The sequence below is a fragment of the Pelodiscus sinensis genome, chromosome 1, assembly GCF_049634645.1.
Source record: "Pelodiscus sinensis isolate JC-2024 chromosome 1, ASM4963464v1, whole genome shotgun sequence".
NCBI lineage: Eukaryota > Metazoa > Chordata > Testudines > Trionychidae > Pelodiscus > Pelodiscus sinensis.
In genome coordinates this window covers 287,594,320-287,620,519 of record NC_134711.1, presented here as the reverse complement: position 1 = coordinate 287,620,519, position 26,200 = coordinate 287,594,320, and the positions used below count along the sequence as shown (strand labels likewise).

The 26,200-nt window shown below is 40.7% G+C and overlaps 1 protein-coding gene across 3 annotated transcripts in view; it reads left to right on the top strand.

Moving 5' to 3' along the window:
* LCP1 (lymphocyte cytosolic protein 1) overlaps window positions 1-26,200 on the top strand; it is a 55,467-nt gene that overhangs the window by 20,366 nt on the left and 8,901 nt on the right. For 2 of the 3 annotated variants that reach the window (XM_006118006.4, XM_025182094.2), the window contains exons 3-10: window positions 14,182-14,271; window positions 16,301-16,464; window positions 17,002-17,131; window positions 17,519-17,651; window positions 20,210-20,291; window positions 21,974-22,139; window positions 23,811-23,953; window positions 25,791-25,886. In XM_006118006.4, coding sequence (XP_006118068.1) covers window positions 14,205-14,271; window positions 16,301-16,464; window positions 17,002-17,131; window positions 17,519-17,651; window positions 20,210-20,291; window positions 21,974-22,139; window positions 23,811-23,953; window positions 25,791-25,886 — 981 coding nt within the window. In that variant the 5' untranslated portion in view covers window positions 14,182-14,204. Of the gene's footprint in view, window positions 1-200; window positions 358-14,181; window positions 14,272-16,300; window positions 16,465-17,001; window positions 17,132-17,518; window positions 17,652-20,209; window positions 20,292-21,973; window positions 22,140-23,810; window positions 23,954-25,790; window positions 25,887-26,200 lie in introns of those variants that run through there. The other variant, XM_025182093.2, reaches the window with a different exon arrangement.

Below are 26,200 nucleotides of genomic sequence, written 5' to 3'. Positions count from 1 at the left end.
TGACTGAACTGTAATTGTTTAATTTAGAAAAAGAAGTGGCATAAATTGTATGTGTATATTCCTTATATATGGGGGGTGGGGGAGAGAGAGAGAGAGAGAGAGAGAGAGAGAAGAGAAGGATGCTTTTAAGAGACACAAAGAGGAAATGGAACGAGCTCTACATTTCAATGTGACCTACTCTATGTGAGTAATCAGGTGATGGGGGGAGGAGGTTGCTCAAAGTAAGTTTATTTCCTTATAAAGACAAAATCTAGCTCACTGACAGATGAGGACATTCTAGTCACTTCCTTCATTGGAGTGACATATTGAAGGTTGACAAGAAGCATTTCGGCTTGGAAAGAAAGGCTTTAAAACAAGGTAACTTTACAAAAATACTTCCAGTTTTAGTTGGATCTTGCATATTGCATTCTTCCTGGTAGTTTGAACCATAGCATTAGATTTCTGATATGCTTATAGCACCTGTTATTTTTCGGTGCATCTACTCTCACTGTGAGCTCTAGCAGTTTAACTGCACAGGAACCTGTGGTCACAAGGAGTAACAGCAAAGTAACGGCATAAATCATTTTTCCATCTGGTGCAGATTATTTCTAATATACTCCCAAATGTTTGGTGGTATAGTATTCTGGTATATTGCCATTTGTTTGATTTGTATTGGAGTTATTGGCTGCATTTGATCCATTTGAAAAAGTTGGGTGGATAAGTACATATTAACCATTTAGATTATGAAGAAGATTGATATGATGGTGTAGTTTTTCTGTTATAGCTTAAAATATGCTATTTTGCGTATTAGGAAGTTCAGATAATCTAATCTGTTATGATCTCTTTAATTTCATTATGCTGTCCCTTCTCGGATGATGGGAGTCATATTGGACAATCAATTTTAAGGCAGAATTTATCACTGATTTCAATGAGGACTTGTGCTTAAAAATTGACATGAGAGAGCCTCAGAATAATACTTGTTGTTTTTTTTTAAGAGCCTGAGCCAAAGTGCACTTCAGTCAGTCAAAGTATTGCTATTGACTTGAATGGGCTGTGATTTAGACTCCGTTTATTGTGTGTTTAAAATCTCGGGATTCTCTAGGTTGCTTTATCTCTTCTGAGCATTCAGGTAATTGTGCAAACAAGGGCCATTCTAGTGATCCTGTCGTTCCATACTCTCCATAGATTTTCTTGCCTCCATCGACCAGGAAGGCATGGATTCCCCATGAAGTTAAATCAAGTTTCACTAAACATTGGCTGTATGCCGTGTAGAACATTATGTCTCTGGGTGACTTTGATTTCTCACCAAGACCCTGCCCTTCCATTCTGATCATCATACTGCCTTGCACTCCCAGCCTTCTCCACAGAAGCGTCCTCTCACACATTGAACCCCTCCCCCTGGATTGTAGGGGGCCCCACGAATTCTACTCTCCCAGGCCCCACAAAGGAGAGCCCTGTGTAGAAATGTAGATGGATCACTAACAAATGGAGTTGTGATTCTTTTGCTGATGGGACCTTCCATATACATATGTCCCCTGCTCATTCTGAAGGGATGAGTCAGACCTCCATGATAACAGATGACTTGAAAGTAGAGAATGAGTAGAAAGGGAGGGCAGGGGAAAGCCCAGACAGTCTCGCCTTGCATCCAGTAGAAACAATTTTAAAAACCCCTTCTTATTGGGAAATACCATTAAGAGTGGGCACTAACAGCACTGTGATTATTTGGGAAATTCCCAAAAGCACAGTTAGGTAGTTCTGCATAAAGGTGTGATTTTGGCCGATAAAAAGTTCTGCTTTTTCCTGAGAGAGTGTCAAAATTTATTTACTATCATCCCAGAACTAAAACTAAGTGATAACATGTTCTCCATCACCCCAGAAAAATTAGAGGCCGTATCATAGTATCCATTTTTAATCAGAAGCCTCCACTGAAGTAAATTAAGAATTCTGCTTAAATGTGGATGATGTAACATGGCTCTAGAATTTGTAAGTTACTTTTCAAAAGTGACTGGAAGCATGTGCAGAATGGCATTCACTGAGTATAATCTCCCCCCATGTCACAAAACTAGCATGAAACAGATAGTGTTATGCCATGCCATGCCATTGATTTTTAAGCCCAATAAGGGGAAGAGCTCAAAATTCAGTTGAACAATATAACTCCATGAAAGAGATGACCTTAACACATAGATTTTGATGGAGATCTTACAGCAATGGTTATCACAAAGACTTTATTAAAATATGTGCTTACTTTGGAAAGTGTGTGTATATAGGAAATGGCTGGTGAAACAAGGAGATAAATTAAACAGTGACTTATCTTTAGACAACCAGATGACTAATTCATCTACTTATCTGTCTCCTACACAGCTGCAGAATCTAGTCAAATTCCCATGGTAGACAAATATGCTTACCAAATCAAACTACATGCTACCTTTGAACTTGTTATCATACAGTGATGGGCTCATCATTGGTCACTCTGTACTAAACCTAGCCTGGTGGGATTAACAAAAAGGAACCTGGGTGCTGCGGGTACAGAATAAATTGATCCTAAGGGAAACAGGAGGGTTTTAATTATCTTCATCGGTCAAATTATTCATCAGAGGCAGCAATGCGAGGGGGCAGACGGCTCCCTGGGATCCGGCGATCCAGAGAACTTATTTAAAAGCTGGCTCCCCCGTGTGCACTGGCTCCCACCTGCCCCACCACCCTGTGCTGCTACCTCTAATACAGATGCAGCAGCACAGAGGTAGCGGGATGGGCAGGCAGCTCCACAGGTTCAGTTCCAGTGTCCTTAGGCCTCTCCTCCCCAACATGTCACCTCCTTCCCTTTAAGCCTAGGAGCAGTTCATTCATGAATCGAAGAAACTGAGAGGTAGGTGATTTAGGCAGATAGTGTCTTGAACAAATCACTAAAGTGATTCTCCTTGATGGAAAATTCAGAATTGGTTGTGGGAAAAGCAGACAAACAGGGCATTGGCACAGTACAGAGGATGGGTGAGGTAATAAGATACAAGGGCAGGTAGGTAAGGAGAGGCAGAATTAGGTAGGGTCTGAACAGGTTTAGAACAGCAGGCATAAGGACAATTTTGTTTACTTGGAAAATAGTAATTCATTGAAAGTAGAGTTGCCAGATAGAATTTTTTCCTCAGTGATTTTTTTGGTTAAACTATTGCGGGGGAGGGGAAAGGGAAGGGGAAGACCAAAGTTGTTGAGAGAAAATTTTTTAAAATTAAAAAAAAATGTGGCCCCTTTAAGAAATGCTTTTGAGGCTTTTTGGCCCTAACAGGCTGCTGGCGGCCATTCTCCATCTTGTTTCCCTGCTCCAGGCCGGACAGCAATCTTGCAGAATCCGGTAAGCACCTGGGATTTTTGCCTCCTGTCATGAAAAAAATCAGAAAATACCAGACTCCAAAGAGGACAGAGAAAAGCTGTTCTCAGTAGTGATGGATGGCAGAACAAGGAGCAATGGTCTCAAGTTACAGTGGGGGAGGTCTAGGTTGGATATTAGGAAAAACTATTTCACTGGGAGGCTGGTGAAGCATTGGAATGGGTTACCTAGAGAAGTGGTGGAATCTCCATCCCTACAGGTTTTTAAGTCTCAGCTTGACAAAGCCTTGGCTGGGTTGATTTAGTTGGGATTGGTCCTGCCTTGGGCAGGGGGTTGGACTTGATGACCTCCGGAGGTCTTTTCCAGCTCAATGATTCTATGATTAGCAGCCACTACTACAGTCCAGTAGTAACAAGGCTGTCATGTAGGGTTGCCAGGGGTTCAGTTTTGAACCGGACAGTCCAGAATTTGAGCTTTCTGTTTGGGAAACAAATTGAGAAAATATAAATGTCCGGTATTTTCTAAATAACATGTAATGTAGATTGTGATGTAATGTCAACTGTGTCCAGTATTTTTGTTTAAACCATTTGGCAAGCCTACTGTCATGAAGGAAGGAAAACTCCATTACCCTACAATCTCACTGGAGCTCCCTTGCATAAAGTCTGTTTACTTAAGCTTGGTCTGACACTTAAGGTTTGGCCTTAAACAGTTAATAAGTTGTGTTGAGAAACAGTGGGTCCTCTCTTGAAAGCATATAAAACTAAGACTTGTGTTGTGCCACCATGTTGCCTTCAAAGCAGAGTTAAATGTCACTTTACGAAAGTCTCTTCAGAGTCTCACTTCCTGAAGTAAATGTAAAGATATCAGAAGCAGCATCTTTATCACACAGTGGCTGAATTGGGGGTGGGCGTAGTCTTTTGGAAGTAAGTATTATCATTTACTGTGAACCAACTGTGAAGCTCTTATTCATGCTGGGGATCAGTTAATCACAGAAATAGTCCCATTGACTTCATGAGGATGGCAGAATCTTGCTCTGTAGTTTTGTACAGTACTTTGCACAGTGGGGTCTCAACCTGGTTGAAACCACTAGGGCGCTGGTTCTCAAAATATGGTTCATGGACCACTAGTGCTCCGCAACCATTTACAGGTGAGCCACAGGCTCAGGGCTTGCCCTCCCTCTCCCCCCTCCCACACACCGTGGGGAGCCTGCACTGATTCTTTAGCACCCTGCACCACCATCACCCTTCTGCACACTCCTTCTCTCCCAGTCTCCCCACTCTCAGCCTGCTCCTGCACCTTACCTCCCAGCTAGATCCCGCACCTTTCCTCTCCTCCTGCATCTGTTTTGTTATCATGGGCTGGTGATCTGCGGAAAGGTCTGCATTGAGGGAGTGAGCCACGAGCCAAAATGTTTGAGAACCACTGCTCTAGGGACTACAATTATAAAAATGTTACAGTATTGTTAATATAGTCATGTACTTTTCTGGCTCTTTAGAATTTAATTCAGTGCCCTTCAGAAAATTAGAATGAAACATTTAACGTTATCTTGTATTTAAAGCTATTTAAGTGGGCAGATGGACACACTACAAAGAATGTACACCTAGAAAATGAGCATTTTCTTAAATGGGTTGTGTCCACGAAAGCTCATTATATCATTTACATATTTTGTTAGCCTGTAAGGTGCTACTAGACTATTTGTTGTTTAAGTTTTTCCTGTTACAAACTAATTCGGTTACCCCTCTGAAGCTATCAAAATACATTAGCCAGTCTGTGCTCTTCAGTGATTTTGGAAGTCATTTTATTAAGAATTAAATTTTAATTTGATAACTTGTTCACAAATTGTGGGTGTTTCCTAATGCAGTCAAACACAGCAGTCTACAAAGCAGTACTGCAGAAAAGTATCTGGGGGTCATAGTGGACCACAAGCTAAAATATGATTCAACAGTATAACACTGTTGTAAGAAAAGCAAACATCACTCTGGGATGCATTAGCAAAAGCATTGTAAGCAAGAAACAAGAGGTAATTGTTCCAATCTATTCTGCATGCTGATTAAGTCCCAGGTGGAGTATTGTGTCCAGTTCTGGATATCATATTTCAGGAAAGATGTGGACAAATTGAAGAAAGTCCAGGGAAGAGCAAGAAAAATAATTAAAGATCTAGAAAGTATGACAGATAAGAAAAGATTGAAAAATTGAATTTGTTTAGTTGGGAGAAGAGAGGACTTGGGGGGGTGCATAACAGTTTTTGAGTACATGAAAGATTGTTACAAAGAAAGGGAGAAAGATTGTTCTTAACCTCTGAGGATAGGACAAAAAGTAACAGGCTTAAACTGCAGCAAGGGCGGTTTAGGTTGGACAGTAGGAAAAACTTCCTAACTCAGAGTAATTGAGAACTGGGACAAATTTCTGAGAGAGGCTGTGGAATCTTCATTATTTGAGGTTTTTAAGATTGTTAGACAAACACCTGTCAGGTGTTCATTACTTAGTCCTGCCTTGAGTGCAGAGGACTAGAATAGATGGCCTATTAAGCATCCTTCTAGTCCTACTTTTCTATGATTCTGTGATGCTAAATAACCAGTGAAGTACAAAGTGTTGCAGTGGACTCTTTTGCTTTTGGAGTTGTGGGTTCAACTTTTGCCTTAGGCTGCTAGTGAAAAATCATTAAACCACATAACTGAATCACCACACAAATGGTAAAGATTGTTGGTCTGTTGAAGAACTTTCAGACTGAAAAGTAAGAGTACTGCAGGCTAGTACTAAGGGGCATTGATGCATCAATCTAGATCGCTAAAGCATTGATGTCCGCTAGATTCCTGCAGAGCCCCACATATAAATTCAACCTGCCTCCATTCTGGCAGAAACTCAGGAAGACAGTTGAAGTGCTATCTGTCCTCCCAGGCTGTGAATCCATCCTGGGTTTCCTTGTTGGCACAGAGAGGTGCAATTTATCTCTGACAATACTGAAGACTCTAGGATATTACGAACATTACAGCTTAAAATAACAAAAATAGAATAGAAGGGGAAATTTTAGATGATGCTATGATTGCATTAAATATGTTTTGCTGAGCATCAGCTATATTCTTTTGCTCTCTCTCTTTACTGCCTTTAAGGATGTTGATTTTAAAGAAGTTAGGGCTCGCTCTCTCTCTTTCATTCTCTCTCTCTCTTTTTGTCAGTGAACGGAAGACTAAAGTTGAGCAACTTTTAAGGCACAATGTTGTGGTTTGTAGCATTGATTATTCAGTTGATCTCACACTAAAAGGAAATTTTCTCTTTCTCTCTGTGTGCGAGAGCAAAAAAAGAAGAAAACATTATGCGCCTTTCTTGCAAAATTACCTGCAGTCATTAATCATTTCTAAGGCCCAAAAAATAAATGCCACTTTTCTACCCAAACAAAATATGCTACGGGTTGTACCTCCCTTAACCGGGACTCCCTAGTCTGGCACCGTCCCTCCACCCAAGCCCTGGCTGTGTAGCTCCAGCACTGCCCACAGAGCAAATTGACTGCTGAGCTCTGCCGTAGATGCGCAGTTCCAGCCCTAGCTGCAGATCTCTGGACATGGTGCTCCACCCTGGCAGCAGCAGGGCTGCAAGCATCTAGAGAGCCCCAGGCTGGGCTGGGGCAGCAGCGGGCGCAGGCTGGAACCCTAACCTGGTAACAGCGTAGGCCAGGAGGGGAGGGACCTTCCCTGGTCCAGAAAATCCCCTAATTCATGACCAGTCAGTCTTGAAGATGCTGGACCAGCGAGGTTCAACCTGTAGTTGGACACACAATCTGAACAGGATGTCTTTGCATAGGGACTGTAGCTGGGTCAAAGGACATAGGGGTGAAACTATAGAGACCATACATCTTAGGGAGGGAGGAACGGAAAGAGGGGAAGGGGGAGGGGGAGAGATTTTGAGATTGAGAGATTCCAGGAGAAGAATGTCCTAGCAGAGACCTTCCGATGATCATCAGTTACATGCACATGAATGAGGAGGGGGATTTGAGAAACATGGTGGGAGGAAGAATTTGGTAAAGAAAATTCCCCAAAGATACCACCTAGTCCCATAGGTGCTGGATATAAGGTTGGTGGGTGTGCTGCCACATCCGACTTGAAGTGGTTTCTACTGTAGACAGGTTTACAGTGTGGCTTGGTGACTCTCAGCATCCATACCTACTCCTGTATATCTTTGTGATTTTTCAAGCATGCTTGGGATACATCAGAAAATGCAGGACTCCTTTTCACATTCTGGTGGCTCCTTCTCAATCACTGTTGCTTATATCATTGCCCAGCTGTGCTGTAAGTAAGGAGAAATCTCCTGATGCATTTTGGGTGGAAAACTCTCCTTGAAACTGATCGGAAAGAAATGCTAATTCAGAAAAATGGAAAACTATTCAATAATCGTGACAGAAAGTCCTGCACAATGAAATCAGGTCTCAGATCACTGACAGCTTGGAAAGGGCAAGGAAGAGTAAAGAAAACCAGCGTTAAAGGGGATGCAGCACTTCCAGAGAAAATCATATTGTGTAGTCAAGGGGTTGGGGAGTGCTCAGTCTTGTGTTTTCCTTCTGCTGCTCTAAATGCTCTATTTCACAGGGATGCCATACTTTATGCAGCCTATGTGAATAGACTAAACCATGTAGGAAAGAGGAGCTGGGGGAGCTGAACATTTGAGAGACGTGACATACTCAATTCTCCCCTCCCCGTTCCCACAACACCCTAGAAAAAATAGTACGATTAACCAGGGATGTAATGGGTTAAAAGTGAAGTAAACTTTACTTCATGTTTAACTGGTTAACCCAGTGTTTCTTAAACTGTGTTCGGTGGCACACCGGTGTGCGGCAAGGCAGTCGGAGGTATGCCGCAGAGAACAACAGAATTCAAAATGGCCACCCTTAAAGGGGCAGGCGACTTTTTTTTTTTTTTGCTCAATAACTTTCCCCCAACCCTTTTTTTTCCTCAATAACTCCCTCCCCGCCTTTTTTTGCTCAACAAAATCCTTGGTGTTCCCCATTAAAAAAATATTGTTAGGTGTTCCTCAGTCTTAAAAAGTTTAAGAAACTCTGGGTTAACCAATTAAGGAGAGCTGCTCCAGCCCAGGGGGGTTTCACTGCCACAGTCAGGCCCAACTGGCTAACCAATTAAGGAGCCCCCCATCCCCAGGCCCATCATAGACAGGGTTGTTTTGGACACCCAAAGCAGCCCCTGTCCCTGGCGGGCCCACAACACTGGAGCAGCCCCATGGAAGGCAGGGAGCTATTCTGGTTAACCAGTGGGGGCTGGAACTGGTAAACATCATCCGTTAATTTTAGCCAATTAACCTTTCATATCCCTGCTAATAACAAAGTAAAGCCCCAGAGAGTAAAGAGTGTATGGAAAATCTTTATTTCTTCAACTATTCCAGCACTTTAAATCATTGCTGAGTTGATAATGACGTGTTTATGAAATGTAATGTCACCCCATAAAATCTGCCATTTTGCTTCAGGGAAAAGGGCAGCTTTACTTAAGGTGCGTTTATATATCTTTATGGTTTTCATTCTGGTGCCTATGATAAACCACAAAATGGAGAAGCTTATGAAACAAAAGCTTTTAGTAACTAATTTAGTATAAATTGTGAAAGCATTCAGTTTTTAATGACTTTACTATTTATTATTTATATTGCACCCTGAGTGCATACTTACTTTGTCAAGTAATATGCAATAATTCATGAGATTACCGTACTTATATTTTTTTAACTATGGTCTTATAATCAGAAGAAATGAAAGAACCTGAATGCTGAAGTGCGTCAATTTAGTGGTGACATTTCATTCCTCATTCTCAGTTATGAGACTATTGTTTTTGTTGTTCCATTATGTCCTAGGAATAAAAAAGTTTGTCATTAGATCTTTTAAAACATCCATGAGATAGCTGTTCCTTTTGAGCAGGAGGTCAATTTAAAATCAGACAAATTGTACGGTTGTAATGTATGATTTTAAATACAACAACAACAACAAGGGAAACGGCTTTACAGAAACTATTTTAGTGCAAGTTTGTCAGCATTTCCAGCACACGGGGTTTCTTTTAAATGAAGGAACACACAAAACAACATTAATTTACGGTTAAGAAGATGGAGCAAGAAGGCATTTGCACACTTTGCTCCTATATTGCAACATGGGAGGTGCATTGCAGGCAAATGAAAAGACAAAGCCATAGAATTAAGTAACATATAGTCTGCATGTCCCTCTCCTACCTTAAATTCATTTTATCCAAAACACAGCTTTGCATCTCTCCTTTTAATCTGTTTCCATTTACTTCTGCCTCTTTCTTGCTATTGACAACTCCACTGTTTTCCTCATCTTGCCACCGTTCAACTTGTGGCCCTTATCAGGTCCTCAGTCTTACCAAGTCCTCTCTTTTTATTCTCTGTAATAGTCCCCAGTGCTCCCATTTATACGGCTATAATCCTTGACCATTGACCATACCTTGCTCATTCTTCATTTTGGTTAACCTTACCCTTCCTGCCTCTTCTCTCTCCCATTTACCCAAACCAACTGTTATTAAAAACTATTTTCCTTTCTCACTGCTCCAGTCACAACAACCTCTCCTTAAATCTCATCACCGATCTTATAACATGTCAGCAGGGGCGGACTGGTCCAACGGGATACCAGGAATTTCCCGGTGGACTGTCGTCCAGTGGGCCGTTGTGTCTGCACGCCGTTGTCCCTCACTCCAAGCGGCTCCGCGTCCATGCTGTACGTGGTACTCAGAGCCTGACCCGCTGCCTGCACCGCGTGCCGGACATGACACAGGGAGCGGGGCTAGAGGAGCACACAGGGGTGATGTCATGGGGAGGGCCTTTCTCAACCCATTTCCCAGGCCTATTTTGATTGCCAGAATGCTCCTGCATGTCAGGAAGCCCTTCCTAATCCCTTCCAATTCTTCATCACTGCTTTCCTTTGTGTCCACTCCCTCTCATATTCCCTTTACTCTTCTCACTCTATCCTCCTTTCTTTTTCCTTAGTTTTATACTTAATCTCACGCTGCCCCTCTCCCTCGGGAAATTTCCTAGTTCTTGTCTGCCAATTTCCCTCTCTTCTCCCTCAGATCCTCAAAGCCTTTTCCTCTCAGGAGTCCTTCCCACCTTGTTCACCTCACCCAGTAATCTCCCCACATCCTTCTTTGCTTAAACTACTATCTTGCCTTTGTCTCTTGTCTGACTTACTCAGCAAACTCTTGGAGCAGGGAATGTATCTTTATATAAGTTTTATAAAGTGTAACAAGTAATAACAGTGCACTGTGAATAAGTAGATACAAGCTTATTCAATTTCAGATGGAGTTGTTGGACACCAATATCTGGTCAATAAATGCAGTCTTCTTTGCTAGAGTTTAAGTCAGTGACGCTCAATGAAGTTCTTGTGTTTTGTAGAGCTTTGAGACAGCAGCTGTTAAAAGGATGCATGTCCTCTAGGAAAGTCTGGAAGGCAACTATTGTGTCTAATCTTCACTTATTATAGAGTATCACCATACTGGACGATCTTATTTTAAAATAATATCTAGGTATCCAATTAGCTAAAGAATACATGCAATTACTGTACAACAAAACAGCCATTTTCATGCTTCCTTATTCCATTAAACAAGTAGAAAACATTTAGCCCCATAGGTTAAGGTACACTAGGCACCTGGACTTAACAGTTCTCTTTTTCTCAGTGTATTTGATTTAACTACTTCAGGTAATTCCAGAAAAATGACAATAACTTAACTATAAACTATTGAACTATAAACTATAAAATTACTTGGCATTCCCAACAAATTAGACCGTCAGTCAGTGTCATTCCAAAATAAATTACATTGACATTAACACACAATGTTTCTCTTGGTGTAAACACCTACTGGACAAGATTCTTCTCTGTGTTCATTTAGGAGGCCTTCACTGACTTTACTGAGCAAATGTGGCCAAATATGAGACTATAAATATTAACCGTAAAGGCATCATTCTTTTACTCCCTTTCCTGCAATCTCTTGCCAAATTGGGGTTAAAAGTAATTTTGAAACTGCGTAGGAGTGGCAGACCACAAGGGGCTTTGTTGTTGACATTATATGAATATTGTGATATTATGCATCTGCAGCGGGGTACTAAGATGCCCAGTTTTACAACTTAAACAGTTTTGAAACTTGCAAAGTCATGTGATAGAGTTGTGCTGCTGTGAGTTTAGGGTTAACTGACAAAAGTAGAAACTGAGGACCCCATTTTAATTGAACACCAGGGCGAATTGGGAGTAACTCCATTGCAGTTGATAGTACTGTACAAGGGGATATTAGCTACTAGGATTAATTGGATGAAAGTAAAAGGTACAGAGAGACTGAGAATATAGGAAAAAAATCAAACTAAGGTGTGTGTGCTGAAAGGAACCCTGTAACTGTGGGCCAGAGTTTTAACTTTTCTGCTCTGTTCACCTGGTCTGTAAAATAGGGCTGATAATATTGACTTCACCGTGTTTCATGAGCTTTAATAGCAGTGAAACCTGTGTCTTTGGTGGCCATTATTAATAGGCTGAATTGTACTTAATGGTCTAAATTCTCCACCAGCTTATGTGGGCACAACTCCATTGCTTACAAAGGGAACATTTATGCATGTGGTGAACTTGACGTAATATTTGAAACTGAATTGTGTGATGATATAAATAACAATAATAGCACGTACGTACTATCTATTGAAGTGTGTAATAATCTTCCTGGAGCAGTGTTAGACATCATATTGCTTGATGAAGAATCTAGACTGGACAGTATAAACTGCACTGAAAAAATGAATTAATGGGATGCCTTAATAAATCTTCAATGCTTTCCTCTTTAGTAGGTCCCTAATAGTAATATTTTGAAATACTATTAATATGATTTCTTTTATGTAGTACGCAAAGGCCCAGTTGTACTAAGCACTATATGAACACTAAGTCCCTGCCATAAATAAAGATTACAATCTTATTTATATATTGTGTTCTTCTTCTCTATGGACATTGCTTCAAGAAAGTTTGAGCAAAGTGAACCACCTTCTTCTCATGATGGAAAAAGTATTTTCTGTTCTTGAACTTGCAGAGTTTAGGCAGCTAAACTGTGCTACTGTAGAGACAGAGAGAATGAAAAAAAATCACATTTCATTGCCTTTGGCTTATTTGTAATCTACTTCCGTAAAGCGTTCTCCTTTTGCATCTCATTTACTGGCATTATAAATCAATGCCTAAATTCAGAAAGGGATTAAACCTGAAATCCAGATAAATGCTACCTAACTGCTATACTCAAAGTATTCTAGCAATTGTGTCAAGTATCATCTTTCATTTGTCAAATCCCCCTGAATATCTTTTACAAAATGATACAAATGTTTGCAGTCTGGGCATTCTCATGATGTTTTGGGGTTTTTGTTTTTTTCAGTTCGAAGTGGTTTTAGTGCATTCTCTTCTGGTTCTTTCCTAAATAAAGGCACTGCAACTGTGGCATCACCCCCAAATCCTCTAACTATGGCCCATACAGTATACTATTGTAGTGTAATTGTTATATTATTTTGTAAATCATGTTTATTACATTAATGCCTAAGGACCAAGCAAGAGTGGGGCCCCACTGTGCTATGTACCATATGAACCCAGAACTGTAGACAGTCTCTGCCCCCAAGAATTTAGGTTATAAACAGATATGATAGTCGCAGGGCAGGGCAATACCCCTCCCCATTATCATAGAATGGGTGCAACCTTCAGCAGTGTGTTAAGCGATATGAAAAGCACCTTACAGAAAAAGAACTGAATCTTCCACCTTTGTGTAGCGTTCTCAGTGAAATCAGAATGAGGACACAATTGCATTTAGAACCTACTCCTTCCTTGTGTTGCATGGTTGTACTGAGAGGGAAAGAGCACAATGTGCTCCTTTCTCCCACAAAGTGCCCCTAAAACAATAGAGCTACAGTTGCAACCTTGAGCTGAGGGGGTCACTAAGATGGAGGCTCTGTTTTTTGTATCCCAGTCCCAGGGGACATGTTCTGCTAGAGGGAAGACCCAAGTAGGCCCTTCGCCTGTATGCTGCAAGGTGAAGCGTTCGCTATTTGGTGTTCCCAACTGCCTCCTCCTATGGCAGCAGCAGCGTGTTCCCAACCATGTGTTTGCACCCTAAAAATCCTGAGCTGTCCTGACTGTGCTTTGCTGTGCTTTGGAATTCCTGGCTGTGCAGCATATGCCTGTTCTACCTCCCTCCTCTACACCCCTACAGAGTAATTAAAGCAATTGAGGGTGGGATTTAAGTATCAGAAATATTCACCTGCCTTGACAAGCATTTTAGGCGGGACTTGGCAAAAGAGCAGAACTTTGGCAGCAAGTCAAAGTTGATTTGCATCTGTGGCAGCAGTTCTGAACTGTGGATTGGGACCCCAAAGTGGGTCATGACTTTATTTTAATGGGTTCATGAGGGCTGGCTTAGTCTTGCTGGAGCCCAGAGTCAGAGTCCAAGATGAAGCCCAATCCCCACCGCCTTGAGACCAACGGCAAAGCTTGAGAGCTTCCACCCTGGATGTCAGGGTCAGGGTGCAGGCCCTCTTTTGAGACTAAAGCCCTTGGGCTTCAGCTTTGAACCCCCTACAGGTGGCGAGATTTGGGGAGAGGGACTCAGGCTTTGCCCTCCCCCCCTCCCTCCCAGATTGGGTAGTAGTTTTGGTTGTTAGAAGTGGGTTGTGATGCAAGAAGTTTGAGAACCCCTGATCTACAGAATCAGAAAAGGTCACCTCTTACAGTTACGCTACTGGATACAGATGGAAACTGCGCTGTAAATTCTGAAGACCGATGCAGTGTCATGTTGTCAGTTCTAACTTCTAAGTGAAATTGCTTTGAACTTCTGACTCTTACAACTAAAAGGCACAAACTGATAACCTGCATTTTCCTGCAGGCTTTACACTCAAAGAAGTAAAAATGGCATCGACGGCACACATCTCAGATGACGAGATGGCAGAGTTGAGAGAGGCTTTCAACAAAATCGGTGAGTACAGTTGGCATGTTAGATATTACGCTGGGTGAAGTTGTACTGTATTCCTCTGTACTGATTGACCAGGCTCAGTTATATGAGCCATGCTTCAGTATTATCGAATGGTGACATGGAAATTATATATATAATGTATTCTTCATACAAGTGCAGCCCTTTTCAAATAAAACTACTTAAGCCTGCTGTAGCTTTCTGGAAGTATAGTATTAGCATTCCTTTGCTGGATGAATACAGTAGAAGGTTGCAAAACAGGTTTTATGAAATAATTTGAATATCTTTTTGAAAATGAGACACGGAGTGTTTTAAAGCATTTTTCCCAAAACCATTTATACGCGGCAAATTACTGAGAAGACGACACAAAGATTTTTGATATAGCAAAATAAATACATCGGTTCATAGCTCCTAGGAGAACTGAAGCAAAGGCAAATTAAAAAAAAACCCTAAAATATTCAGCCCCCTATCCTTGATCCTTTTGCATTTGAGTGTATTTTAAACATCCATATCCCTTGTCAATTTTTAAGCCCTGTTCTGTTATTCTTTACTTACACTGGTCCGTCTTCCCTGATTGTAAGCATATGCATTTCTGTCTCTCATAGCTTACATAGGGCACATCTACACAGCAGTGTTATTTTGGAATAACTGATGTGTCCACACTACAAACAGTTATTTTGGCATAATGTCAAAATAATGTCAAGCTGGAGTACTTCTTACTCTGACTCCTGTAAAGGAAGTCAAAGGAAGAGTGTTCTTTCTCAGACTTCCTGCTGTGTAGACAGTGCCAAAAAACAAATTAAGCCGAATTAAGCTATTTCGACTTAAACTACGCAATTGATGTAGCTCAAGTTGGGTAGCTTATTTCAGCTTTAGCCCTGCTGTGTAGACATTCCTTTATCCTTTGCCATTAAGTCAGTCCTTGCTGCCAAGAACTTTCCTTCCTCTAGTCCTGATCCTGTCTCCTCTTTTTCTAGATTCTCTTCTCTCAACTAGTTTCTGTTTCCACTGTGAGACAGACATTGAAAGGATCACAGTCCCATATTAACCCATACTTCTGTTGCTAAGAAGCAGTCTCAAATGTAGATCCTAAGTGGCTTTGCTTGAGAGGGATGCTCAATTTCCAGCTCAGCTCAGGAAATCACAACATAAACTACTTGGAAATCTCTCTCTGAGCAAATGAAGACTACAAAATGAAATCTGGGACAATATAGACTCTAAAAGTAGAGGAGAGTTTATTACAAATAAGTTCCTAGCATTTTCATATGTCAAAGAAGAAATCTGTCTACTTGACAGCTAAAGTTTCAAAATGGAAATCCCCCTCATTTAAAATTCCTTACAAATCATAATAATCTGTGGCACAACTGAGATCAAATGTTTCATTTCTGAAATCTATAAACTACTGCATTTTGATGCTATGGTTTGCTGATGACTAAATATTTGCACATCAAGACCCCCGCCAACATCCAAAGCGAATGAGAATGATAAGAATGGAACAATATCTGGAATAATCATATTTCTGTTGTTTGCCTACTACAGTTACACGTAACATGCACAGTTATTGTCACAGAAAGAGATTAGAGAAATAATGTTATTTTTCTCTATTTTTTCCATTTGTGTAATTTGTGCATTTGAGAGCACTTTGTGGCTAGTCAATTTTGTGTATTTTCAGAAATGTTCCTACAGACAGGATAATCTCTGCCAAAGCTAATAGATTTTAGTTTTTAGTTTGGTTTTGTTTATTTTGTAAAAACCATTAATTCCATGTAAAATCAATAAATTCAAACTATAAATAATCTGCCATACATGTTGTGCTGCTACTGTAATACCTATCCAACTAATATGCAAATTCTTCCTTTTTTTTTGTTTGATGGTCATTATAAACTTTCCCTTTGGTTGAAAAACTTGATGCAATTGTTAAAATAATTTACTAAGTTTTTGTTATAAGATGAAAATCATTACACCTAATTGGTATTTCCTGAAAAAAAAAACTTTGTGTACACACGAGTTCATGAAACTGTTTTTTCCTTTGCAGACATGGATGGAAATGGTTTCATAAGCAGTTCTGAATTAACAGAACTGTTCAAAGCAGCCAATCTGCCTCTGCCAGGATATAGAATCCGAGAAATTACTCAGAATTTGATGGCCACGGGAGATCAAGACAATGATGGAAAAATCAGCTTTGATGAATTTATTTCTGTGAGTAAAATGTTATTTTGGAGAAATTCCTCTAAAAAGAAATTCAGGGGGGAAACCAGCCTAATGTTCAAGATATAAGCTGTCCAGGAATTTTCTGTCAACGATTTGTATGTGGTAAATGCAATTTCCACAAACGGAGACCAAAACCAAATGTTGAAATATTGGTATTTCCTGCAGGATAGAAATTTCAGAATTTCACTTCCCTCTGTTGAAAACTTTTAACTTCTAAGGGTTTGTCCCCAGAAAACAAGACTCTTTAGTTTTCTAATATGCTTTCATTTCTTATTAATTAGTTAAAATATAAAAAAGTTATAAGGTCCCAATTCTGCAAAGCAGCCATAAATGCTAACTCTTGCCTCGGTGTAGAGTGCCCATTTAAGTAATGGTTGTTGTTATGGATTATTTATTTATTCAATGCTCACATTGTGTCCAGCTGTGAAAAAACACAGAGGAAAGCATGGTCCCAGGGAACTTACAATCTAAAAGTTTTACTCTTTAGAGCTTGCCATTTTAAAATTGCTCTCTTTAATTTGAAAGGTATTCCATGGCCTGAAAAGCACAGATGTTGCTAAAACCTTTCGAAAAGCAATCAATAAAAAGGAGGGGATTTGTGCCATTGGTGGAACTTCAGTCCAGTCCAGTGTTGGGACCCAGCATTCTTATTCAGGTACGTACAGACAATTAATATTGAGTAACAGCAACTAAATGGTCCCCTGAAGATCATTTCATAACTGTGTGAAATGCTGGGGCGTTGGGGTTTGGGAACTGCAGTATAGGTAAGGGTGACATAGAATAGGAATATTTAGGGCAAACTGTAATAAAGGATAAGTAAGAGCAGTATTTTGACCAAAAAACCCAGCATTCCGACCAAAAAACCCAGCATTCCTTATTTTAAATAATTGTGCAGTTTTCAGGTAGACTAGATAAGTAATGGAAAAGATGCCAAATGGCTTTTAATAAGACATGAGATGTTGATGTCAAGAGATTTGGTAAAAGTTTAGGCTCCAAGTTGATAGTTGTTTGTTTTTGTTTGTTTGTTTGTTTTTTCTTGTAGAAGAGGAAAAGTATGCCTTTGTGAATTGGATTAACAAAGCCCTTGAGAATGATCCTGATTGCCGACATGTGCTTCCAATGAATCCGGACACAGATGACCTCTTTCTGGCCGTTGGTGATGGCATTGTGCTTTGGTAAATACCACCTATGTTTCCTTACACAGTTAGGCCCTGACCCTGTGAAAACTGATGTCTGTGCTTGCTTTGAAGTATACGAGTGGTTGTGTTGCTTTTAGAATTAGTCAACATGGATATAATTCATTACAGTATTAGGGCTCTAGTGATTCTCTTTCTCGCACCTTTTTTTTTTTGAGATGGTAAACTTATTTAACTACTACTTAACTTTGAAAAGTAGATATTGTATATGTTAGAAGTGACTGTCTCTGTCCATTAGAAGCAGGGGAGAAATAATGGAGCCAACAGGAGTGAATGTGAGTTGAGAATGTATAAAAACTGAGTGAGGACCTTAGACTACAGAACCCAGTGAGTTTTTTGTATACAGGTTGAACCGCCCAAATCCAAGACTCTCTGGTCTGGCAACATCCGTGGTCTGGTAGGGCCACGGATGTTGCTGGATCAAAGAACCCCAAAGGCAGGAGCTACGCAGGGGCTGGGGAGCCCTGGCTGAGAGAGGTGGCATCTGGAGAGCGCTCCCCGTCCTGGTGTTAGTGGATCAAGGTGGCTGGGGAGCCCCATCCCTGGTTGGGGAACCCCTGGGGTTAGTGGGGCGGGGCAGTGGCTGGGAGCTGCCGCCCCAGCCGGGGAACCCCCAGCATCAGCTGGATCATGTGATGGGGGAGTTCCAGCCCCAGCCAGGGATTCCCCGGTTGCAGCGGGGCTGTCGGCGCCTGGGTGGCCTTGGCCAGGAACCCCCCAGTGGCAGCAGGATCAGGGTAACTGGGCAGCCTCTGCAGAGGAACCCCTGGCTGAAGTGGGGCTGGCAGAGGCAAGCAGCTGGAATCCCCAGCGGCAGCAGAGCAGCCCTTGCCACAGAGTGGGGGGGTGGGCAGCCCCTGCTGGGGAACCCCTGGCACAGTAGGGCCAGCAGCGGTTGGGTGGCTCCAGCCAGAACACAGGGAACACTCTGTGGCAGCAGAGCCGGCAGCAGCTAAGGGTCCCACCAGGAACCCTGCGAGACCCTGGGGCAGCCAGCAGAGGAGCACTTTCCTCCCTGGTTTGGAACTGCTCCGGTCCCCAGGGTGCCAGACCAGGGAGTTCAGCCTGTACTACTTTGCATGTCTGAAATGTCCTGCATTACACAAAATGGGCCAAATCCTGACGTTCTCAGTCCTTATATACAATTCTTAGCTAAGATTAGCTGGAGAGTTAGATAAATAAGGACTTGGCACCAAGGAAAGTTTGCTTAAGATGAGAACAGGATAATGTAAGAGCTTCGGGAATTGTTTGCACCTTTTTTATTAAATGATACTGAAACACAACCAACTTGCCTAAATGTGAAGGGTTTGAGCAGCCCAGGCTTTACATTTTACTAGGAAACAGCTATATCATTAGAAATAACCATGCCTAGTAAACACATGAATGTGTGGTTCTTTTTCTTATGTATTAACTGTGTTTTGTAATAGTAATAGGAAATTCAAAACAGGGCATTTTTAGGAGGCTCCTCTTCAGAGAAATGCAAAATATTTGTGGTGCAAAAATTGTCATCACATTTTATTGTGAACTTTAAATTCTGCTGGAGTCTCTGTATTTTTGAGCAATATTGAGGCCATTTTTGAGTGAACCTGACTTTGTGTCAAAAGTTTGTATAAATTTGAGGATCTGTTTGCAGCTGAGACAATGAAAATAGCTATTTTTTCAAATTGTGCATAAAATTTTAGAAGTAGAGGATGCAAAGCAATGGGAAACAGTAAATATTTTTACATGGATTTCCATAAAATGAACATTTGAATTTCACACAGGTTTGTTTTATAGCCCTTTTTGGCCACTATTCAATATTACTGCCTGGCACCTGCCCTGTCTCAACTGGTCAAGAAAAAACTGTGCTAAAAGTGTGTTTGAGAGAGCCTGACTGCCTACAGGTCTTCTTGAACTTTCTAATGAACAAAACAAGTTCTTGTGTCAATTCAGTCTCTGGCTCTCTGATCAATTGTGACACTGCACTGATTAGGCCTCAGCTGGAGTATTGTGTCCAGTTCCAGGTGTCACATTCCAGGAAAGATGTGGACAAATAAGAGAAAGTTCAAAGAAAAGCAATACAACTGAATAAAAGTCTTGAAAAAAGGATTTAAAACATTAGGATTGTTTAGTATGTAAAAGACTGAGAGGGGACATAACAATTTTCAAGTGTACAAAAAGTTGTTACGAGGATGGAGAAAAATTGTTCTCCTTAATCTCTGATGCTAAGATAAGAAGCAATGTACTTAAACTGCAGCAAGGGTGGTTCAGGTTGGACTAAAAACTTCTTAACTGTTGGGGTAGCTAAGTGCTGGAATAAATTGTCCAGGGAGGTTATGGAATCTCCATCATTGGATGTTTTTGAGAACAGGCTAGACCTGTCAGGAAAGGTCTAGATAATACTTAGGCCTGCTATGAATGCAGCGGACAGCACAAGATCATCTGTTCAGGTTTCTTCCACTGTTACGATTCTGTGATTTTTATGATGAAGCTTCAAAATGACTTTGGTGTAAGCATAGTGGTGTACTTCTCACGTACGTTTGTTCTTCAATTTACAGTAAAATGATAAACTTTTCAGTGCCAGACACAATTGATGAAAGAACAATCAACAAAAAGAAGCTCACTCCATTCACTATTCAGGTACTGAAATATCAAGTATAAATGCTGAGTCGCTGTAATGTAATTAATTAAGGTGCTATACATGTCATGGTTCTGCATAATGCAGTCAGACACAGTTTGTGGTAAAGTATGGTACTTAGGGTGCAGTCCTGCAAAGATTTACATCCATGCTTAATTTTAAACTTGAGAATGATCCCACTGAAGTCTATGTTCTTACAATTAAGTCTATGTAAGTCATGTTCTTACAATTAAGCATGGGTCTAAATCTTAGCAGTATCTAAAGATAAAATGCCTAATGAATACTACAGATGACATGAGATGAAGACAATGACAAATTCAAAAGTGAGTTAACTACTAGATAATTAAATGACCCCAGAGTACTGAGATTAGGTGACTCATTCATAGTCACACAAGAATTATGTTGCAGAGCCAAAAACTGAATCAACATCTCCTGAGTTCCAGTCCAGTGCCTTAAACAAAAGACCATCCTTGCTATAGAAATTACATATGTGGAACATAGCTGGGTTAACATTAATATTCTTTTGTGATTTTTTTAATCTGTTCAACTGGAATGTTGGATTCATTTTGTAATGTACATTGTGTGCACAGATTCCTTATTTAAAGATGAACTGGAAAACAAAAATTCTACCTAAAGATCTAAATTAAAGTTTATTCTGTTTCTCTTACAACTGTATATAGAGATACCACATTCTATATACAGTATATATTTATCTTGTACCAGTATATAAATAGATATATAACTGTTGTAGCCCTCAGTTACACTGATTAAATGGAACATTAGCCAGGCTCAAATAAGCTTAGAAGTCATTAAATTGGGTTTCTATGGTGCATTCCACATTTTTTTCGGTTTTAATCCTCTTGGTCAGCAGCATATCTTATTGACAAGCATAGATCAATCCCTGTCAGATGCAGACATGATTTAATCAATATAGCAGTTGTTTTAACTTAACCTTTTTCCATCTGTCAAATAAAGGGAAGGTAATTATTTTTAAATACTATAAATTTTTCAATTCATGACAATTTTCACTTTGATTTCCTTAGTGTTTTCTACTTACTTAAATCTACCTCTAAAATTCACGGTGGTGAAATCCATGTGATAAATTGCAGAGCTAAATGGCCTTTGTCATGTACCTTTGCTTTCCTTACCTGCCCTCTGCCCACTAGTCCATCTCCCCAGGGATATAGTCAAGCAACTCAAACCTTTGAGCAGATTCAAACTGTCCTTTGAAAAGAAGCCTAGAAAAAAGCAGCCTTCTGAAACGTTTCATCTTTCCATTCCCCACTGTGACATATGGAAATTACTTGTTTCGTCCCATATGCCTCAAAATATGGATTTTCTCACTCATCATATATTCCAGAGGTATAACCGCCAGAAAAAGCAATATTTTGACCAGAATAGATGTGAGGCTTAAGGTCCATTGTCTTGTAACACTTCAGGACAAGAAATGGGAGCTTTTTAATTTTGCAAAGGAGTGGTTCTGTGTGTCGCAGAGGGACACAGGACTTGCTTTTACTCCTGGAAGTTCTAAGCTATTGCACCTGATCTGTAAAGAGTAATGCCTAGCTTTGCTCACTGTATTTCTACCAAGTACTCCACACCCTCCTTATTCTCCTCCTCCCTCCTCTCCCCTATTTAGTCACGACATAACAAGATCTCTCTCCCCTTTTTTTTTATTTTTCAGGAAAATTTAAACCTAGCCTTGAACTCTGCCTCAGCCATTGGGTGCCATGTTGTTAACATTGGGGCTGAAGACTTAAAAGAGGGGAAACCGTACCTGGTCTTGGGTCTCTTATGGCAAGTTATCAAAATTGGCTTGTTTGCCGACATAGAGCTCAGCAGAAATGAAGGTACGTGTGGTGCAGTCTCTCCAACCAGTGCTCTCCTCATTCAACAGCCTTTTGTTATTAGATGCTTATTAGTTATTTCAACTAGTCCCATGGACTCTTAGTTAAGTTTTCACTGCCTCTCTTCTTCACTGCTCTGATTCCCCCAGTTCTAGTCTTCACAGTCTAAGTGAAGCGTGTATCCTTGTCTTCTGACCTGCCCCTGTGCTTAGGAGCATGTCAGTGCCCAATCTCCACACACACCCCTGTACCTGCTCTCAACCCAGTTTTTTCCTGCTCCTTGGTTCCCTTCTCTGGATATGCTGCCCAGCCACCGCCAGCTCTTAGAATCTGCCCTTCCACCCTGCATCTCTGCCATCTCCCCTTAACACATCGTTTGGTTTCCTCATTCTACCCAGCACACTGCTGTCCTGCTGAGGTTTGGCAGTCCCACAGGCAGCTCCAGTTGCAGTGAATGGCTTCAGTTTCCACGGTCCAGTACGCTCCAGTGATGGTATCGAGAAGAACCTCACTGTCTCTTCTTCCTTGTTCCCAGCTGTTTTAAAGATCTCCAGACTCTCCTTGCAACGAAGAACCTGGCCATTTGTTGAAACAGCTGGAAACAAGGAGAGAGCCACCTCCAGGTGACCAGCCAGCTTTGTAGATCACCAGTCCCTGCTCCAGAGACTAACAGTGATCCATAAACCACCGCTGGGAACCCTTGGACTGTTCATGCCCTACTTTCTAAACAGCCTTGTTCTCCATATTGATGTACTTAATTCTTCCTGAAAATTAGCCTTCGTACCCTACTTCATTCTTGTCCGACCACATCTGTAGACGTTACATGCATGAGACAATAACACTGTAAGCTACAAATGTTGCTTTTCTGAGCATGTTTAGTATGTAAAACAGTAGTGAGTAAATACAGGCCTGCAGGCTAGATCCGGTTCCCCCAGGTTAGCCCCAGGCAGGCTGCTGCCACTGTATTCCCCTGCGCCTCCACTGGTACAGATGGTGGTTGTTCCCATTGGCTGTGGATCACTGTTTCTTACCCATGTGACCTGCAGGAAGTGGTGTCCCTGTTTGCTTCTCATTCCACAGCTGCCATTGGCTGGGTACGGCGATCTGCGGCCAACAGGAGCTGCAATTGCCTGTATCTGTGGGGACGCAGATAAATAGCAATGACAGTCTGCTAGGGGCTAATCCTGGCCAATCGCCACCGTCTTATTGCTCACTCCGGTGTAAAGCATTCTTTGTCACCTGAGAATGAACAATGCTCTAACACAATACACTATGTTGTACTTTTTGCCTCTCTAAAATTTATCTCCTTAACATAAAATGAAAAAATCAGCTGATCTGAGAATTTATGGCACGTGAAATATAAAAACAAACTTAAAATGTATTTGAGCGCAGCGAGCTGGGTTTACAATTCTGTGATGCTGCAGTTGTGCAAAACACTGCCCAGTATAGAGCAAAATGGCTGCATCATCTCTAATATCCAGTTTGTTTCCTAACCATAAAATAACGGTAGGCTCGGGTGACAGCTTTTGTTTTACCTAAGCCTCTCATGCCATTTTCTTCAGTGGGAAAAGGATCAGGCCTTTGCTCAGTAAAGGACGTTAGGAAGGCTAAATTAAAAGCACAGATACTTCTGTGTATGGTGTTTATTTTTCTTTCAATTGTGTGCTTGCCCAGCTCTGATTGCCCTTCTGCGCGAAGGAGAGAGTTTAGAGGATCTGATGAAATTATCCCCAGAGGAACTGCTGCTGAGGTGGGCTAACTATCACCTGGAGAATGCTGGATGCAACAAAATCAGTAACTTCAGCACAGACATCAAGGTATGAGAAACACTGATCAGCTGCAGCAAAAATGACAACCCCGAACTTCAGCTTTCTCCTCCTGGAGTGAGCTTGTTCACCTGGAGGTGATTGCTTAGCTCCCAACCCTGGAAACACGTACGTGTGTGCTTAACTTTAAGCTTGTAAATAGTCCCATTCAGTTCATGATGACTGTGCACATAATTGAAGTAAACCATGTGGGTGGAGAGTGTTTCCAGGGTCAGGGCCGTAGGGTACGTCTACACCGAAGCTAGAGGTGAGCCTCCCAGTCTGGGGTAGACAAAGTTGTGTTGGCAGCACTTGCATTAGCTTGATAAAAATCTTCTGGGTATTGCAGCAGAGGCAGAGGCTTGGGTTAATAACTCAAGCTTGGATTGAGCATGTATAAAATGAAATACAAATAACAAGTAAGAATGGGAAGAAAATATGAAAGATCTTCAGGACAATTCTACAGTCACTTCATGCATAAAATTTCCACTGAACTCAACAGATTTTTTTTTTAACTCAATAGATATTTTGTTCAGAGAAGGGCTGTGGGACTGAACTCCTAGGCAGGCAGGAGAATTATGCAAATTGATCTAGACTTTGATCGATGTCACGTCAATGTTGGAAAATATGAAGTACACAGTGACTTCAAAAACTGGGCCAAGAGAAGACTGGGATGGGACATAACAACTTTCAAGTATCTAAAGGAGAAGGGTGAAAAATTATTCTCCTTAATTGTGATAGAACAAGAAGAAATAGGCTAAAATTGCAGCATGGGAGATTTAGGTTGGACATTAGGAAAAACTTCCTAACTGTCAAGGTGATTAAACACTGAAATTGCCTAGAGCGGTTGTGGAATTTCCATCACTGGAGATATTTAAGAGCAGGTTAGACAAATATCTGTCAGGGATGATGGTGCTTGGTCCTGCCGCGAGGGCAGGGAACTGGACTTGATAACCTCTTGAGGTCCCTTCCAGTTCTAGTGTTCTATGATTCTATAAATACATATGCTATACAAAGGATGCATGCTTACAAGGAAGCATTTGTGTAGAAATCTAAAGACTTCAGTGGAATTACTTGTGAAAATGAAGACACATTTTCAGCAGTAAAGATTTGCAGAATATCCCCGGGAGTCTTTTCCCATGTATCTAATTAGTAACAATGTTTTGGTCTCTCTTTAAAAAATAATAATCTGAATCTTTATTTGAAGGGCTGTCTTCATGTATAAGATCATTTCAGAAGTGAAGTTATTTTTTGTATCCCTGAAATCAACATCATGCTTTATAAAAATGAAAGTAAACGGCATGTGAAATCTCTGTCTTGTTCTATCCCTTTCCTTGAAAAATGCTTGGTAACTGGTGTCACCTTTAATGTCTATCCTTGAAAACTTTATTTTCTATACTGTAACCCTTGCAATGTTTCTTTAAACTTTGTTTTAAACTTTTGCTTCCTCTTTCTATCTGTTCTTTTACTAAACCTTTAGCTGACTGACTTCTACAGCCTTATAAAGGTATATTTTTCATATCTCTAATTTTATACATTCATATTAAATCCATTTTATCTTTTTCTTCCTAAATGCAACATGCAGTATTGTGGCTACTGCTTTCAGATTTTCTATATTTAACATTTTAATGGCTTTATAAAACAAACAGACATGTAAACCAGAAGGCATACAATGGAAACTGTTAAACAGTTTCAGCTTGGTTAATTTAATTATGCTGTCAAATGGTTGATGTACTAAAAACAAAGTATGCTTGCTCATTGTTCATGGAGAAGTATTAGCATGCAAAACCTGGATTTAGATGTAACTCTCTTCCCCGTTCCCCCCCTTTAATTTCTTGGTCTGTTGCAGGACTCCAAAGCTTATTACCATTTGCTGAACCAAGTTGCCCCAAAGGGAGATGAAGAAGGTATTCCAGCTATTGCTATTGACATGACAGGATTAAGGGTAAGACAATATACACTTACACATTTACATTTTTATGACTTTTATCTACAGAACCTAGGTAATACCAAAACAAGCAAACTAGACTTACAATTGAAGTGTAATTCTGCATTCAAAAAACCAGAAATGCAGAATTAAAATGATATGTTGGGTAAGATTTTACTAATGCCAGCAAACTGTCAGTCAACATGAGTTATCACAGAAGCCTTAACAGCCAACAAATGTTTATGGACATTTTGGCAGTTTATTTCTCAACCTTATCCTACACGATAACATTTATCTTTAATAAATCATGTTAATGTTGCATGGTATAGCAC